This window comes from Manacus vitellinus, unplaced genomic scaffold, assembly GCF_001715985.3.
Source record: "Manacus vitellinus isolate BGI_N305 unplaced genomic scaffold, ASM171598v3 scaffold_2_pilon, whole genome shotgun sequence".
In the NCBI taxonomy this organism is placed as follows: domain Eukaryota; kingdom Metazoa; phylum Chordata; class Aves; order Passeriformes; family Pipridae; genus Manacus; species Manacus vitellinus.
In genome coordinates this window covers 20,138,122-20,152,804 of record NW_021940208.1, presented here as the reverse complement: position 1 = coordinate 20,152,804, position 14,683 = coordinate 20,138,122, and the positions used below count along the sequence as shown (strand labels likewise).

Sequence of the window (14,683 nt, the reverse complement as noted above, 5' to 3'; positions counted from 1 at the left end):
GTTGGTAATTAGACTAAAGCAAGAAGAGACATTAGATAAACTTAAATGTAGGTACTATTTTGGGATTTTATTAAAAGTTTGGATTTCAATAATTCTTTTTTTCTTTACTGATTTACTTCCTTCTTTTCATCCATTATATTTGTGGAGACTAATCCAGTCTCTTAGCCTTTGTTGTATTGGCTTGGTAAGCCAAACCTACATCTCTCTAGGGAAAAAATCAGTAACTTTCTGCACACCTCTTCCTGTTCCGGTGCAGCTTCCTTGAGTGTGGCTCAGCATTGTGTGAGTTCTCACCAGAGCTGCACACAGGGGCATTAGTGCTTCTGTATGTGCAATGGCAGCGTTTTTATTTTTGCACTTGGATTTTACTTACCCCCAATGTTTTGTGTAGCTTGATATTGTGATTGACAGATGTCTCCTTTCTTTCAGCCATCTTACACAGAGAATCATGGTTTTGCTTGAAAATATATACTCTTTAATTTTTATATAATATCACATTTTTGTTGTTCATGGTACAGTCTTTTCTAGTATAATTACCTGATTTTTCTGAATTAACAATGCCTCTCATGGCTGCCAGCAAAAAACTAGATCACTGGCATTTTTTACATTGTATGTTGTAAGCACTATCTTAGTCCAAGAATGATTTATATTTTCTGCATTTGGCCAAGACTGAGAATCTGCATACCATTAAAACAATGATTTTACACAGTTTAGAATTCAAATAAACCTACCATATTCTTTTCTGCCCTTCAGTTGTTGAAATATATGAGGCAGTTTGAGGAATACATTCCAAAACAGACCTAGAACCTGCAACCTTTTGTACATTTTGGTACTTTCAATTATTTTTCACCTGGGGAGCAAGGAGTGTAAAACAAATTGTCTTTTCTTACTCTATAAACACTGTAAAGGAAATAAGTAATTCCCTGTTTTCATTCTGCAAAGCACAGCTTTAACTGTTCAAAGTATTTCCCAGTTCTGTGTATTGATGTTAGCTGAAGTTGATCAAGATTTGTTTAAATATGTTGAGTGCTTTCTCTTAAATTATTCAAATAGAAACGTACTGTTTGTTGGTTCAGCCTTTATTTAAATAGACAAAATGTTAACTGAATTTTTTAATACCTTAGAGATGTTTTTGGAAAAGTTAAATTTTTTATGTTATTTGTTTACTCCTCTGTTTGCTAGTGATCTTTAAGATGAAAGTTTTAATATCAGGCATGTCCATGTTCTTCTGATGTTTAACTTTTAAGAAATAAATGTCTTTGATGTAACTAGATTTGATGGTTGTAGATTCCTTGCTGTCTTGGAATCATGTCAATGCGAATGTTATTAGGAGATAACCATAATATATCAGATGCTGTCCCAAGCAAATAGATAGATTTCTGCTAATACATGCAGTATGGTTATCATTACGAAGACATTTTATTCTAAGGTAAACATCGTTTGGCTTTATTGATGAATATTTTTATTGATTTTTATTTCATTTTGCAGTAATGGAACAACTGCAGGATCCAGTTATGCAAGAAGATGCAAATATTAAAGCTATTAGTGAAGAGTACAGGAAAGCCTTTATTTTTATCAATAAAGGACTGAATACAGATGAACTGGGTCAGAAGGAAGAGGCAAGAAGTTACTATAAGAAAGGGCTTGACCACTTGCTCCGAGGAGTTAGCATTCCATCAGAGGGTCCTGCGTGTGTAGGGTCCCAGTGGGAGTCTGCCAGGCAAATGCAGCAGAAGATGAGGGAGACCCTGCAAAATGTTCGTGCTCGCCTCGGCAGTCTAGAGCAAAACACCCCACCTGTAGAAGCAAGTCCTGCTACGATGGATGCCCCTCCTGGGGTGCCCAAGTTATATCCATCCATTCCTTCCAAAGAAAAGCCAGAAAGACCACCTGCCCCTAATTCTTTGTTTGCACCAAGTCAACCATCCGCAGCAGATGGAGGTGTTGCAGCTGTGAGCCAGGGTCAAATTCCAGCTATGAGTCCATCCTCTGGAAAACCTCTCTGTCTGCCAAATGAAGCACCTCCTGCCTATACTCCTCAAGCTACCAATGGCCATTTTACTGTGTCTTATGGCACAGACTCTGGAGAGTTTTCTTCTGTAGGTGAGGACTATTACAACAAGTGTACTCAGCCACCTCCCCTGGAAAACCTGGGAGTGGATGCAGACGAGCTGATCTTGATTCCCCAAGGAGTACAGATATTTTTTGTGACTCCTGATGGGCAGGTTAGTGCTCCTTCATATCCCGGATATCTACGCATTGTGAAGTTCTTGGATACAGATAGTGAAGCAGCTCAGAATCGTCCACCTGCATTTCTTCAGGTAACAGGAAAATAACTTTTGCCTTTAATTAAAATTTCAAGAACTGTCATAAAACTCTTAACAGGAAATCTTCCTAAGTTCTTGCTCTTCAAAGCCTAAATATCTTTGTGATAATATGAAGAATGTTATAGATGTTGCAGAAATGGTTTTGTATATACTTTTATGACTTCTTCTGTGAAAAGTACCTCTGTGTCTTCCCAAGGTTGCCAAGTGCTGACTGTTCTGGTGAATCCCAGTTTCTAAAAGAGGTGACTGAATGCGTCTTTTCATTTCATAAAATTAACTTCTCTTCCTTCACATAGAGAAGACACGTTGATTCATGTACTGTAACATGTCAGTGTCCATTGGGCTTGCAAACTACCCACTTCATTCTCATTTAGTGATAAGGTATTGAAGTTAGGGCGACTGATAATTTGGAATTTGAGGGCCCATGTTAGTACAGATTCTGAACTACAAATAAAAAAGATGCATTATCTGTATTTTTTCAGTCCTTGCTTGCTTCATGTGGGCATGTTCTGTAATGAACGTTGTGGATTCTGACTTTGGATCTCCTTGTGTTTGCTAAGATTGGCTCTTGGAAGTCTCATACAGAAAACATACTTCCTGGTTTTGAGTCTGCTGGTTCAGCTCCACCTGTGTTAGCAGTCTTCAGCAGTAGGCCAGTGACAGCCATACATTTTATTTGTCCTATCATATAAACCTGCCCTGAGTTCTACAGGATGGTACAGGCACTGTGAATCCTGACTTGTTTGGCAGTTCTTTTCATTGACTTCTATACCTCAAGACTAGACCTCAGTTAAGAGGGTACCAGCCTGAATTACAGTCCTGTGAAAATTAATATTTTCTCTATGTTAGACTGTCAGAACTAATGAAGAGTTGTGTTTCCAGAGTCATGTGGGTTGTAGTTTTTTGGGATTGTTTTTCTTTTTTTGTTTTTTAAAAGATGGCATAAGACTTTTTATTTTTCATCATAGAATCATAAAATAGTTTGGGTTGGAAGGAACCTTAAAGATCATCTAATTCCAACACCTCTGCCATCGGCAGGAAATCTGTCACTAGAAACTTTATGGAAAATCAAGTTTGTGGTGCTTATCACTATGCTCTGTCTGTCTTTCTTTTTAAAAGCATCTTTTAATTCCTTCATGTACTTGTCTTTTCTAGGTTTGTGACTGGTTGTATCCTCTAATGTGTAACCAGTCTCCTGTTCTGTGCTGCAGTACTGGAGTCTACATGTTCCCTGACACAATGTCCCAGATACCAGGGTCCTATGTAGGAGTAGTGCTGTCTTCAGAACTCCCAGCAGCTGACAGAGAGCTGTTCGAGGATCTCTTAAAACAGATGTCTGACCTTCGAATCCAGGTAAATTTCTGAGGTGCCTCTTTATATCAATAAGGAAAGGTATAAGTCATCAATATATTCTCACATTTACATTTAGTTGTGTAAAACTGCAAATTTTTGTGTCTTGCTTAGTAAACTGACCAGTGAGAAATAAAGTAGGCCAAGATTAAGCAGCTGTGTAATGAAACCGTAGATCCTGTGACATGGGAGTACAGAATTTCTAAAATACTGATTTGTAAGCACAGACCATAGTTTGAGACCATTTTGTATATTTTCTCTATTTTTCCAAAAGAGAACATAGAACCCAAAATAAAATTTGGGGTTCAGGAGAAAGCATGTTTTTCCCTGTGTGCGCACACACACATGCACACAAATTATGATGGATGATACCATTCTTGGAATATGGTGCCTAAATGTGTTTACAGTTCAAAAATGGTAAGCTGCCTCAGAGAAGATCTGTGAGAATAGTGTGTACTTCAAAAATCTGCCTCAAATAGGATCTCAGATAAATCTGGTGCCTTATTGTAGTAAGATATTGACAGGTAGAGAAAACAGGGAAAAAACCCCATAATCTAACAAAGGTGTGATAACATACACTGACTGGAAACAAGGTGCAAAATGTTATTGTAAGAGTACTGGAGCACCATTTCAGGAAGAGTGGTAATCCATAACTACTTAAGAGCTCATAGCAAGATTATGTGTTTTCATAAAGAGAGAGAATTTTGTTGAATCAATCAAGAGTTGAATGCAGTGATGATGGACCAGTTTGGAGCATGCCATGAGGGTGGAGTTCTGTTATGGTATAAATCCTGTCGAGTTTAGCAGGCAATTTCACTAGCACAGGTGGCCACTAATTTTTACTTAAAAGGAGAAAGTACTGCAGAATTATGGGCTATTTCAGTGCAGGACTCAATGGATAAAATGCTGTCATTTTTCCTGCGTAGTAGGGGTTCAAATTTGATATCTCATTAGCTCCTTATTGTCCTAAAACTTCGTGTTTTTGTTAATGTTCCCTGATACAATGTCACAGGTGCCAGGATCCCATGAGAGATTAGGGTTATCTTCAGAGCTCCCAGCAACTGAGAGAGCGCATTTTGAAGATAAATTTAAACAGATGTCTGGCCACAAAGTCCAGGTAAACGCCAGGACAGTGATTCCAAAATTTATAGTAAACAAAATAAAATAGTCACTGGAATGCATGTTAGAACAGCTGATTTGACTGACAGCAGCAATGTATGCTGTGTTCTGTGGCTGTTTTTTTGTTGGGTCGTTTTGGCTTTTTGGCTTTTTTTGCTTTGGTTGGTTGTTTTTTGTTAAGAGCAATTGCAGTTACTGCAGGCTACCACATTTTTCAAGTCAGCATATTTCAGGAGTTTTGAAAACTGTGATATAGCACAAATATTTCAAAGCCTAGTCTGATAGCCATTTAATGTGTCTGTTTTACATGGTATTCATGAGGATCTAGTTGACAACTATATTTAATATAATTATAGTAGTGAGTCACCTGTCTTATTAGAGAATCCATTTCTGTTCCTTAGTATAGTCCTCAGAAGTCTTGTTGGCAGTTTTTCTACATAGTGACCCAAACTGTGGTGTAACTAAATAAAATCTGGAACATAGTCTGGGTCTTTTAATTGTTTATTTGTTTGGTTGGTTTTTACCTATAGCTGTTTATTGAGGTAATTTGGTCACATGCTGAGAACCTTTCTTGAACACAAGATTTCACACTGCTGTCAAGCAGTAATTGTGATATGTCAGTGATACAGTGTTAACCTCCTGGGTAGCAACCTTCTAAGTTTTAGTGTACTCTTTTCTGTTAATGTTAGTTTGGTTTTGTTTTACTGCAGCAGTCAGCTATGGGCAATAGCCTGCCTTTATGTCCAGTAAATGTTTCAGGGGAATTCCATGTAATAGCCAATATTCTATATTGTGTATTCTGTTCTGCCAATGGGTTTAATCTAAACAAAAACTTCTTTTCTTTCTATCTGTCATTAACTAGCAGTGTTTTCAATCTTTGAAATGGTTTGGGTTTTCATTTACTTTTACATTGGAAAAGTTCTAAAAATCGAATCTTAACAAAAACCTAGATCTATTACAATTTTTTTGCTTTTTGTAATTAAAGTTTCATTGTACGTTGTCTGTGGTCTGTGTAAAGTGATGTTACACTTTTTAGAAACACTAAATGGCCTGTGTTGGTGGTTGCTGTGTTTGAATGATTAACATCTACTCCAGAAACTGTAGTGTTTGACACGAAATCACACAGAACCTGTCCACCCGGCTTTAAATAGGGAGCAGTATCATGCACAGCATTGTGTGTGCCTGGGCTGTGCCAGTCTGCAAAAGCATAAACAGCACACAGCATGAATAATGTCCTTTATTTTTTAATTTGGGAGGAAAGGATGAGGAAAAAAAACAATCAGGACAGCTGCATTCCCTTAGTGCAGCTGGATTCTCTGACCAAAGACTGCAGTTCTTATGCTGAATAACAACAAAGTGGACTTCTCTCTAAGATAAAAATGATAGATGGGCAAGTTTCTTATCTGTTTTGCTAGTGAACTTGTACTGTAAATTTTTCCTACTCAGCTCCTTGACCATATGTCTATATTGGCAAGCAAATCTTTTCATTGTAGCTGGATGAAGAAAGTGTAGGAAAAATGCTGACCTATCTGATAAGCTTTTCTGGAGTGTAGCATTTTGGTGCAAAAGTAATTGCATCTTAAATTTCCCTTGAGTTTCTCCACACTTCCCCAAGGCATGCACAACATTAATATTATTTGATAATGGATGTTGTATGATCCTGATGATAAGCTGCGAAGTAGATTCTCAGATGTTTTGCTTTCACTTGTCAGCCTTCAGAAGCCTCTAGTGATGCAGTTAACTTGCCTCAGACTGTACATATCCAACCACAACCTGAAGGAGCAGAAAATCAGAAAGAGTTACCAGAGTGGAGCGAGAAGGTTGCCCATGGTATCTTGTCAGGTACTGTTGTAATAAGAGCACTGTATTGAATATAAACCTCTGTGAGTGACATTTAAACAGAACAGTATTTTCAACTAAATGCGTGTGTGTTGGTAGAAGCTGAGTGGTCAGAAGTAGTTGTTCACTAGTTCCAGTTGTGGTCATCTAAAGGATGCCTTGATGAGCTTTATAAAAACAGTGCAGAATATATATCCATTGCTAACAGTCTTGTTCATTGCAAATCAATCTGGCTCCTCATGTGACACTGTTAGGATATCACCCCCTGTGATTCAGACCATTGTGACAGAACAATTTTACCCCTGTATGAGCAGGTATATTACAGCAGGCACCTGTTGTGATTTCTGCAGATAAACATGTGGGGTTTTTTCCTCTGAGTGCCTTTGGAATATACTAATGACCACCATCTGACTGTAATCTGCAAGGAGGGCTAGAGGATTTGGTTGCATGTTTTCATGAGTGTTAATAGCATTGAGATGCACCATTCTATCACTTCTCACCTATCTGGGGCTTGGATATATGTTAAAAAATTATTATCTGTATTAAGCTGACATTTGGATGAAGGCTGGCTGTATTAAATAAAATTAATTTCAAAAGCAGTGGTTTAGGAGCAGAAATTAATGTAGGAATTCATGCTGGACCATTCAGGGAAGAGTATAAATGCAGACTATGTAATCAGGACTGTTTCTAAAGTCAGTGTTGCAGAGGTAGAGGAGGGATAGCTGTAGGAATCGTAATCTGTAAAATTGTACATTCTAAGAAAAGCAATTTTTGCCTTTTAGGTGCATCTTGGGTAAGCTGGGGCCTAATGAAAGGAGCAGAATATACTGGTAAAGCTATTCACAAAGGAGCTTCTAAACTGCGAGAACACCTTCAACCAGAAGAAAAACCTGTGGAAGTCAATCCAGCTGTAGCAAAGGGACTTCATGTAGCAAAACAGGCTACTGGAGGAGCTGTGAAAGTCAGCCAATTCTTAGGTAAAAATTTCCATCTCATAATATATATATTGTTTGCCTTAAATAATAAATACCTCGTAAAATGAGAGCTGGTTTCTCTAGCCAATTAACAGGTGGAGGAACTGTCCTGATGAAATCCAGAGAACAGTAGTTTGTGCCTAGTTACCTCCTGCAACAGACATGCTTCAGGATTAGTATTTATTACTTGGCCTCGAGATATCTTTTTCGTTCCTAAAACAATAGTGTGTATAGTCTTAAGTTTGACGTGCTTTTGAAAGTTTTAGACAGTTAATTTGAATATTGTTTCTTTCTTTTCTTAAGTTGATAACCATGTATTTTAAAAGCTCTCTTGTCACTGTATGTATTTTTAAACTCATACACCTGAAACAAATCTGTTTGACTACATATAAATTTCCAAATAGGAACGGTCTGGTGTTCAGAGGTGCTTGGCAACCCTAACAGCTCTCAGTAACTTCATTTCATTATTTAATTGCATATAATGTTCATATTTACTCAACCACGTTTTAAAGGAAATTGTGCTGGTTGTTATAAAACTACTTTGAAGAGCTGGAATGATTGTAAGAAAGTCTTCTAGAGAAGACAAGTCAGGAAAGCAGCAGCTTGTTCCCTATCTGCAAGTTGGGGATAACAAGGCAATGGAATCAGTTTCTTGAAATTTGAAGTGTGAGATGTGTATGTATTTCTTTTAAAGCACTTTTTAGCCATAAGACCAACCTTACTTGTTTCTTAATATCTGAAGCTGTGCAGAATCTGAAAAATAAGGTTGCTCTGTATCAGTTGGGTACTTAAGTGTGGATTAAAGCCTGTCTTTCAAATAAGCATATTTAAATAGAAGCAACACTTAAAACTTCAGTGAAGCTTTCTTCTAATTAGGAGTAAAGATTTTTAAGGAAAGATGTTCTGTGTTCTTACTAAATAATCTGCATGCCATTGCTTTATGGCAGTTGAAGGAGTATGTTCTATAGCGAGCTGTGTCGGAAGGGAGCTGGCTCCACATGTGAAGAAGCATGGCAGCAAATTAGTTCCAGAATCCCTTAGGAAAGATAAAGATGGCAAATCCACTTTTGATGGTGCTATGGTTGTAGCAGCAAGTGGAGTTCAAGGTAATAAAAATTCTTTATACTTTTTAAAATTGCATTATTTTCAAGTTGTGAACTCAAGCTGATTGTTTTTACAGGGTTTTCAACAGTGTGGCAAGGTTTAGAAAGTGCAGCGAAGTGCATTGCTAAAAGTGTTTCAACTGAGACTGTAAAAACTGTCAAATACAAGTAAGTTATATTTTTATTGATTTTATCTTCTATGGTACATTGTCATTCTGTTTGAATAATGGCAAAAAGGAGCTTATGAAAGTGCAGGGAAACTATCTGAAATACCTGCTTTGCTATAATTATGTAGCACATGATAAGGTGCTAAGTGCACACTAATGAGCATCTCCTGTAAGCAAAAATATGAAATGAGTGAATGACTGTGTGAAGTATTTTTTTAGCTCTCTTTTGTAGAAGTATTACACCTTCAGGCTGTCACAAATAATGTTCAGATTTCTATCTTCGCTCTACAGTATAATGTCATTATGAAAAAAGTTACTAGTTTAAACCTCTTGGCTCTAATCCTGAATTTTTGCAAACTTAGCTAAAGTTAAGAAAAATGAAGAACTTCATCTATCAGCAGGTCTAGCTATAGTGAGGAGGTACAAAAAAAAAGAAAACTGTGTAAGGAAATCTAAGGCATAAATAGCAATAATAGAACAGCCTCGACTTGCAAAATACAGATGTTCTTAGAAAAAGATAGTGGGGGAAGAGGAAAGTGACATTTGGGATTAAGATGATGTTTCTAAGATGATGAAAAGATGAAAGCTGAGTGTGCGCGTACTGGGAGATGCTATGGAGAAAAAGGGAATTGAAATAATTGTGAAAGATAGGAAATGCACGCCCTCAAAAAAGTGCAGTAGGTTTAATAGAAAGTGAGGAGTAAGCCAAAGCATGTAGGTTAAATTGAACAGGTGATAATCATAGCAAAAGAGATATTAAAAAGGGTTGGCTGAAGGTGCATACAGGCTCCTAGCAGAAGGTAACAAGATAAACATCAGCATACAGTATTAAACAGATTGGTGTTCAGGGTTGTGTTGTGATGCATTTCAAATAGAAGGCCAGATAGTGAAGTTCTAGTCAGTGGTGCTTTACTGCTAATGTTTGTTTTCAGTAGGTAAGAATGTCAGGAGGTATTGTACTGGTATTCATTTCACATAAATTCAAATTAATGTTTTTGTTTTAGATATAAAAACGGAAAATATGGAGATGAGCAGACAACAGACACTCAGTGAAACACAATAAGTAATTAGATATTGCAGCTAATTGCAATACAATGGAAAATTATATTTAATCTTTAAAACCTATCTTTATAATTGTATTAAAATTCTACATAATCTCTCTTTTGGAAGCTGTTTTTTGTCACTGACAAAGATTTCTGCCATTCAAAATACCAGTGAATGAGCCAAATTCCCCTTAATGGAACAACATTAAAGGAGCACCATCAAAGTGTCTCTAAATCAAAAAAAACTTGGCTAAAACTTAGCTACAATACCTTTGGAATTATATAGAGATGCTCATCATTTGCATGTTAATTGGAATCGGGGGAAAACATAGCTTCAGAAGTAATATTTCAAGTCCTATGCTACTGTCTTTTTTACAAACAATTCAAATAAATGCAGTATATAGCTGTGCACGACTTTTTACTTAAAAAAAAAAAGTTAATTATGCAATCGAGACTGGCAAACTAAAAAATTAGTTATCAGACATTAAGAAGTTGTTAGTTTTACTGTACTGGATAAACTAGAGTCTTGCTTTAAATGAGGTTACCTGTTTTACTGATATTATATACTGGATTATGATGATCCTGAGGTGAAAATAATTAATTAAATTGACAAATACTGCACTTTGCTGTGAGATTAATTCTGTGATCTGCAGATCCAGTGTTGGTGATTCAAGGCTGTTGCTCTATCAGAGAATTAAAAGCAAAACAAAAAAACCTACTAACTCTTTTTATTTGGTTTCATTCTTGGTTCCAGCCATATGCTCTGGCTGCTGAACTGATAATGTTATAGATTTTTGGATTCTTTGATATTCTGTGCTTCTCTCTGGCTTTATTTCGAGGTCCTCAAAGAATCTCTGGTCATGAAAAACATAGGGAAAAAGTAACTCTGCCGACTGCTGGCATTCTGATGCTGCCAGGAATACTTCCCTTTGGCCTGGTTTGTCTGACTGCAGTGCTCTCTGGGGAAATGTCTGGCTGCCCGGAACAGTTGGAGTTACTGCTCTCACTGTATTCTTGTCCTCTTTCAGTACTCAACTCTCTGTACAGTTGAGTATATTAAGTAGTTAATATGAGACTAATGACTTCGCCCTAAAGCATATGGAAGCTGGACCCACACCCCATGGGAGACACCAAAGGTTTTTATCTCTTCATAATTTTCATCATAGTCTCAAGATAGCTTTGTCAAGCCTTTTGGGGTTTTGTATGATGCAGTACTCCGGGTGGGGTCTCACCAGAGCAGAGTAAAGGAGCAGAATCACTGCCCTCAACTTGCTGGCCACATTGCTTTTGATGCAGCCCAGGATACGGTTGGCTTTCTATATAGAGGGTATAGGAATGTTATGTAAGGACTTGGAGGTTATTGCACTTCTCTCCCCTTCCCCTTCTTATGGTTCTATAGATAAGTCTTCTACTCTTCGACACTCAAGAGAAAAGAGGGAGAAAAACTGGAAGGTTTTTTGAGGAAAAAGGGCAGAAGCATATTGGTATTTTTAAAGGGTAATCCATCTGATAGAGGAACAGCCCTTACTCAAATGGCTTTGTAATTTCTAATTTTATTCTTAAGACATTCAGGCTCTGTGCTTATTATTTGTTCTTGGTAATGCCTAAACTTTCAAAAGAATTCCAGTGAAGATTAAAAAACTAAGTATACAAATCTACAAAACTGCTCTCTTTCTTTAGGTATGGAGAGGATGCTGGCCATGCTACAGATGATGCTATGAATTCTGCAATCAATGTTGGTGTGACAGCATTTAACATTGACAATATTGGTATCAAAGCTGTTGTAAAGAGAACTGCAAAGGAAACTGGCCATGCTGTGCTAGATGAATATAAAGTATTGGATAATGAGAAGAAGGGTAAAAAATGAAAGCAATTAAATATTTCTCAAAGCCTTACATTAGAGATGAAACTTCCTATTTACAAGTAACTGCATTGCTCATCTGCAATTGAACATAAATCACACTGTACTTTCCAAGCAACTGTTACTTAATTTGACATGAAAATGTAAAAATAGGGAGAGCATTCGTAGAAGGAAAAATGAAAGTTGTCAACTCCTTGTTCTGTATTGAACAAGAATTTTAAACAACTGGATCAGGGCTTTAGGCAGCTGGAAGATTATGAGTTTGCAGTTCATATACTTGCCTCTGTAAGCACTTTTTCAAAATAATATATGGAATAATAGATTAATATAGTAATACTATTGTGAATATTTTTGTAACACTTTATAAAGAAGGTGGTGATACTGAAAAAGTAGGATTACTAATTCTGGAACAAGTAGAATTATTAGTTTTGGGTTTATAACGATCCTTGAGTTAGTTTTACTAACCTAGCCTTGTCTTATTTAATATGCATTACTAAAATAAGTATTGGGTTTCATTGTTTTATAGAGAATTTATCTTTTCAGCTACCAAACAGCTAATCTTATCCAAAGTTCGTGTTAGGAGAAATGAAAGATGAACCTCAGGTAACTAGGCAGTTATTCCCTTTTAAACTTTTTTTTTTCATCCAGCATATAAGTAAACCAAAGATACCAAGCATTTCTTTTAAAAGACAGTATTTACAGATCTAGAAAAATGCATTTTCCGCTTGACTCCATAAGGAATATACAAAGATTCTTTGAAATTCAGATTTTTATGTAGAGAGGAGAAGTATGTTTTTGCATAAATTATTTTTTTGTGAAAATATTCTGTAGAATGCACTAGGAACTTCTGTGCATTCTGTACTTTGCGGGCAATCCAGAAGGATTCAGATTATATATCATGGCCTCCTAATGGAAGACAGTATATATTTGAACAAATAGTTCTAACAGTCATCATCTTTATTCCATTAAATTCATAGTTGCACAAGGGTATGAAGTCTTTAAAAAGGGTACAAAGGCAAGCCCTTTTAATGGAGAGAGGTGTGCAGAATAGATGCAACTGTGTAGATTTGCAATCCTCTTTGTAGCCCAGTGTAAAATAACTCAGTATGTCAAATCCTTGAGATGCTTTGGCACCACTACTTATTTAACAGTTCACTATTGAGTTTTAAAGCTGCTACATATTCTAATATTGGCTGTACCTGCAACAAACAGAATGCCATCAGTTTACAACTTATCTCCATTTCATGTAAATGGAGAAAATGACTGAATGGTTGTTAGCAAGTAATATTTGTATCAGATTAAAAAAACCACAGTAACAACTGTCTATTAAAATGGTAATAGGTGCACATTTTGTGGTAGCTGCTGTAGGGTGAGAAATGTGAAACACAAGGATCTAACCACTTGAAGTCTAACTTTGATTTATGGAAATAAAGATGAAATTAAAATTGGTTAATCTGTTCTTGACCTTTTTATGACAGGAAGCTTCTGTACGGATCAGTGAGTGGAAAAACTAGGACTTTTGAAGTAATAAAATAACAGTACTGGGGTATGTCTGCAATACAAACAAGCTCATCAATTAAAATATTTCAAACTAAAAAAGTCCATCTAAAGTACACTGCAGCAATTTCTGTTACTGTAGTCTGCCACTTGCCAGCATGTGTAACCAGTTATAGGCTACTAAAACTTCACACTAGCAAAAGCATTTTTGTTGCTATGAACTGCATTTACAATAGGGATATATTATTTGGGTCTTCCTTCTCCCACTTTGGTTTTGCGTGTAGCTCATGCTCTTTTAAAACAACAGTTAAGATCAAGGTCTTCAAGAGACCAAGAGTAAAAAAAGATTTAAATGCCATCAGTATCAGGCAAGCATTGTTGTCCTGCTCAACCTGCTGTTGTTCTGTTCATGTGTACCCAGTCTTTCAAAATAGTATTTATCTACTTTGAGACTTTCTTTAATGATGCCTACCCCATTTTACACTTTGTAAAGTGATACATCCATGATCTTCCTTTTTACATTGTTCCAAAACTTAGTTAATTCTCACAGCTGAATATGATGCTACCAAACTTACTTTGCTTCAGCTGTGACTAGTTTGGCCCAGGGTAGCAAATCCATAGGCTTCTCCCCACTTCCTCTACCATATGCAAGTCTTCTCACACTTAGGGCCTTACCTCAGCTCTCCCTTTTATACACTAAGCTCCCTAAAGCTCATATCTTAGGTTTGCTTTCTATTCACAGCTCGATTTTGTTTCTTTGGACACTGAACATCTTTTGATGTATGGCAATCCTAGAAGAAGTCATAAGACTCCTTACTGTGTACTGCATAAACTACTACCCTATTCCTAATGTATTCCTATTTCCAAATTTATTCAAAGTCTTTTCTGCTATAATATTGATGTCGAATCTTGTCTTGGGAAGATTACTTTTAATGACCTCCAAGTCATTCTAAGCTACTGCTGTCTATGGCATTTTCAGCATTCTGTAGATATAAACCACTGTTTTTACCTCAAGTCTAAACCCTTGTATTTGAATAGATTACCCTGGATTCCAAGAGTGTGTTAGTCTGTTTAATGCTGGTTTAAAACCAACTTACAACAGTTTATTTCTTAATGTTCCTTGACTGAATCTGTAATCCTTTAAAAAGAATTGGTAAAAGTACCTTCCACTAAAACATGCTGACCAGCTCACCACAGAATGGTGTTGGAAGGGACTCCAGAGGTCTGTAATCCACCCTCCTTTGCAAAACAGGTCCAGCTGGAGCACAGTATTCTGCCAATTCTGCTCACATTTTGATTATCTCCAACAGTGAAGACTTTATGGCCCCTCTGGGCAACCTTTGCCCAGCTTGACTCTGGTAAAGGTAAATATTTCTCCCTTATACTAAGCCAAAGATTTTCAT

General features: G+C 36.7%; 1 protein-coding gene across 3 annotated transcripts; it reads left to right on the top strand.

The window, feature by feature from the left end:
* The first annotated feature begins 1,488 nt into the window (after positions 1-1,488).
* SPART (spartin) lies at positions 1,489-14,335 on the top strand. Of its 3 annotated transcripts, XM_018071367.1 has the most exons (9): positions 1,489-2,321; positions 3,483-3,680; positions 4,690-4,794; positions 6,509-6,638; positions 7,418-7,612; positions 8,557-8,715; positions 8,790-8,880; positions 9,884-9,942; positions 11,603-14,335. In XM_018071367.1, exons 1-8 carry the CDS (start codon positions 1,491-1,493, stop codon positions 9,930-9,932), a joined length of 1,758 nt encoding a protein of 585 aa, XP_017926856.1. In that variant the 5' UTR covers positions 1,489-1,490; the 3' UTR covers positions 9,933-9,942; positions 11,603-14,335. The 3 variants fall into 3 exon arrangements, with proteins under 3 accessions (XP_017926856.1, XP_008932499.1, XP_017926855.1); XM_008934251.2 differs by lacking the exon at positions 9,884-9,942; XM_018071366.1 differs by lacking the exons at positions 4,690-4,794; positions 9,884-9,942.
* Positions 14,336-14,683: the final 348 nt, after the last annotated feature.

Coding starts and splice junctions, on each gene's coding strand:
- SPART (XM_008934251.2), top strand. CDS start 1,491: ATGGAACAACTGCAGGATCCAGTTATGCAAGAAGATGCAAATATTAAA. Junction 7,613..8,556: donor GAAAGTCAGCCAATTCTTAG/GTAAAAATTTCC, acceptor GCTTTATGGCAG/TTGAAGGAGTATGTTCTATA. Junction 8,881..11,602: donor GTAAAAACTGTCAAATACAA/GTAAGTTATATT, acceptor CTCTTTCTTTAG/GTATGGAGAGGATGCTGGCC.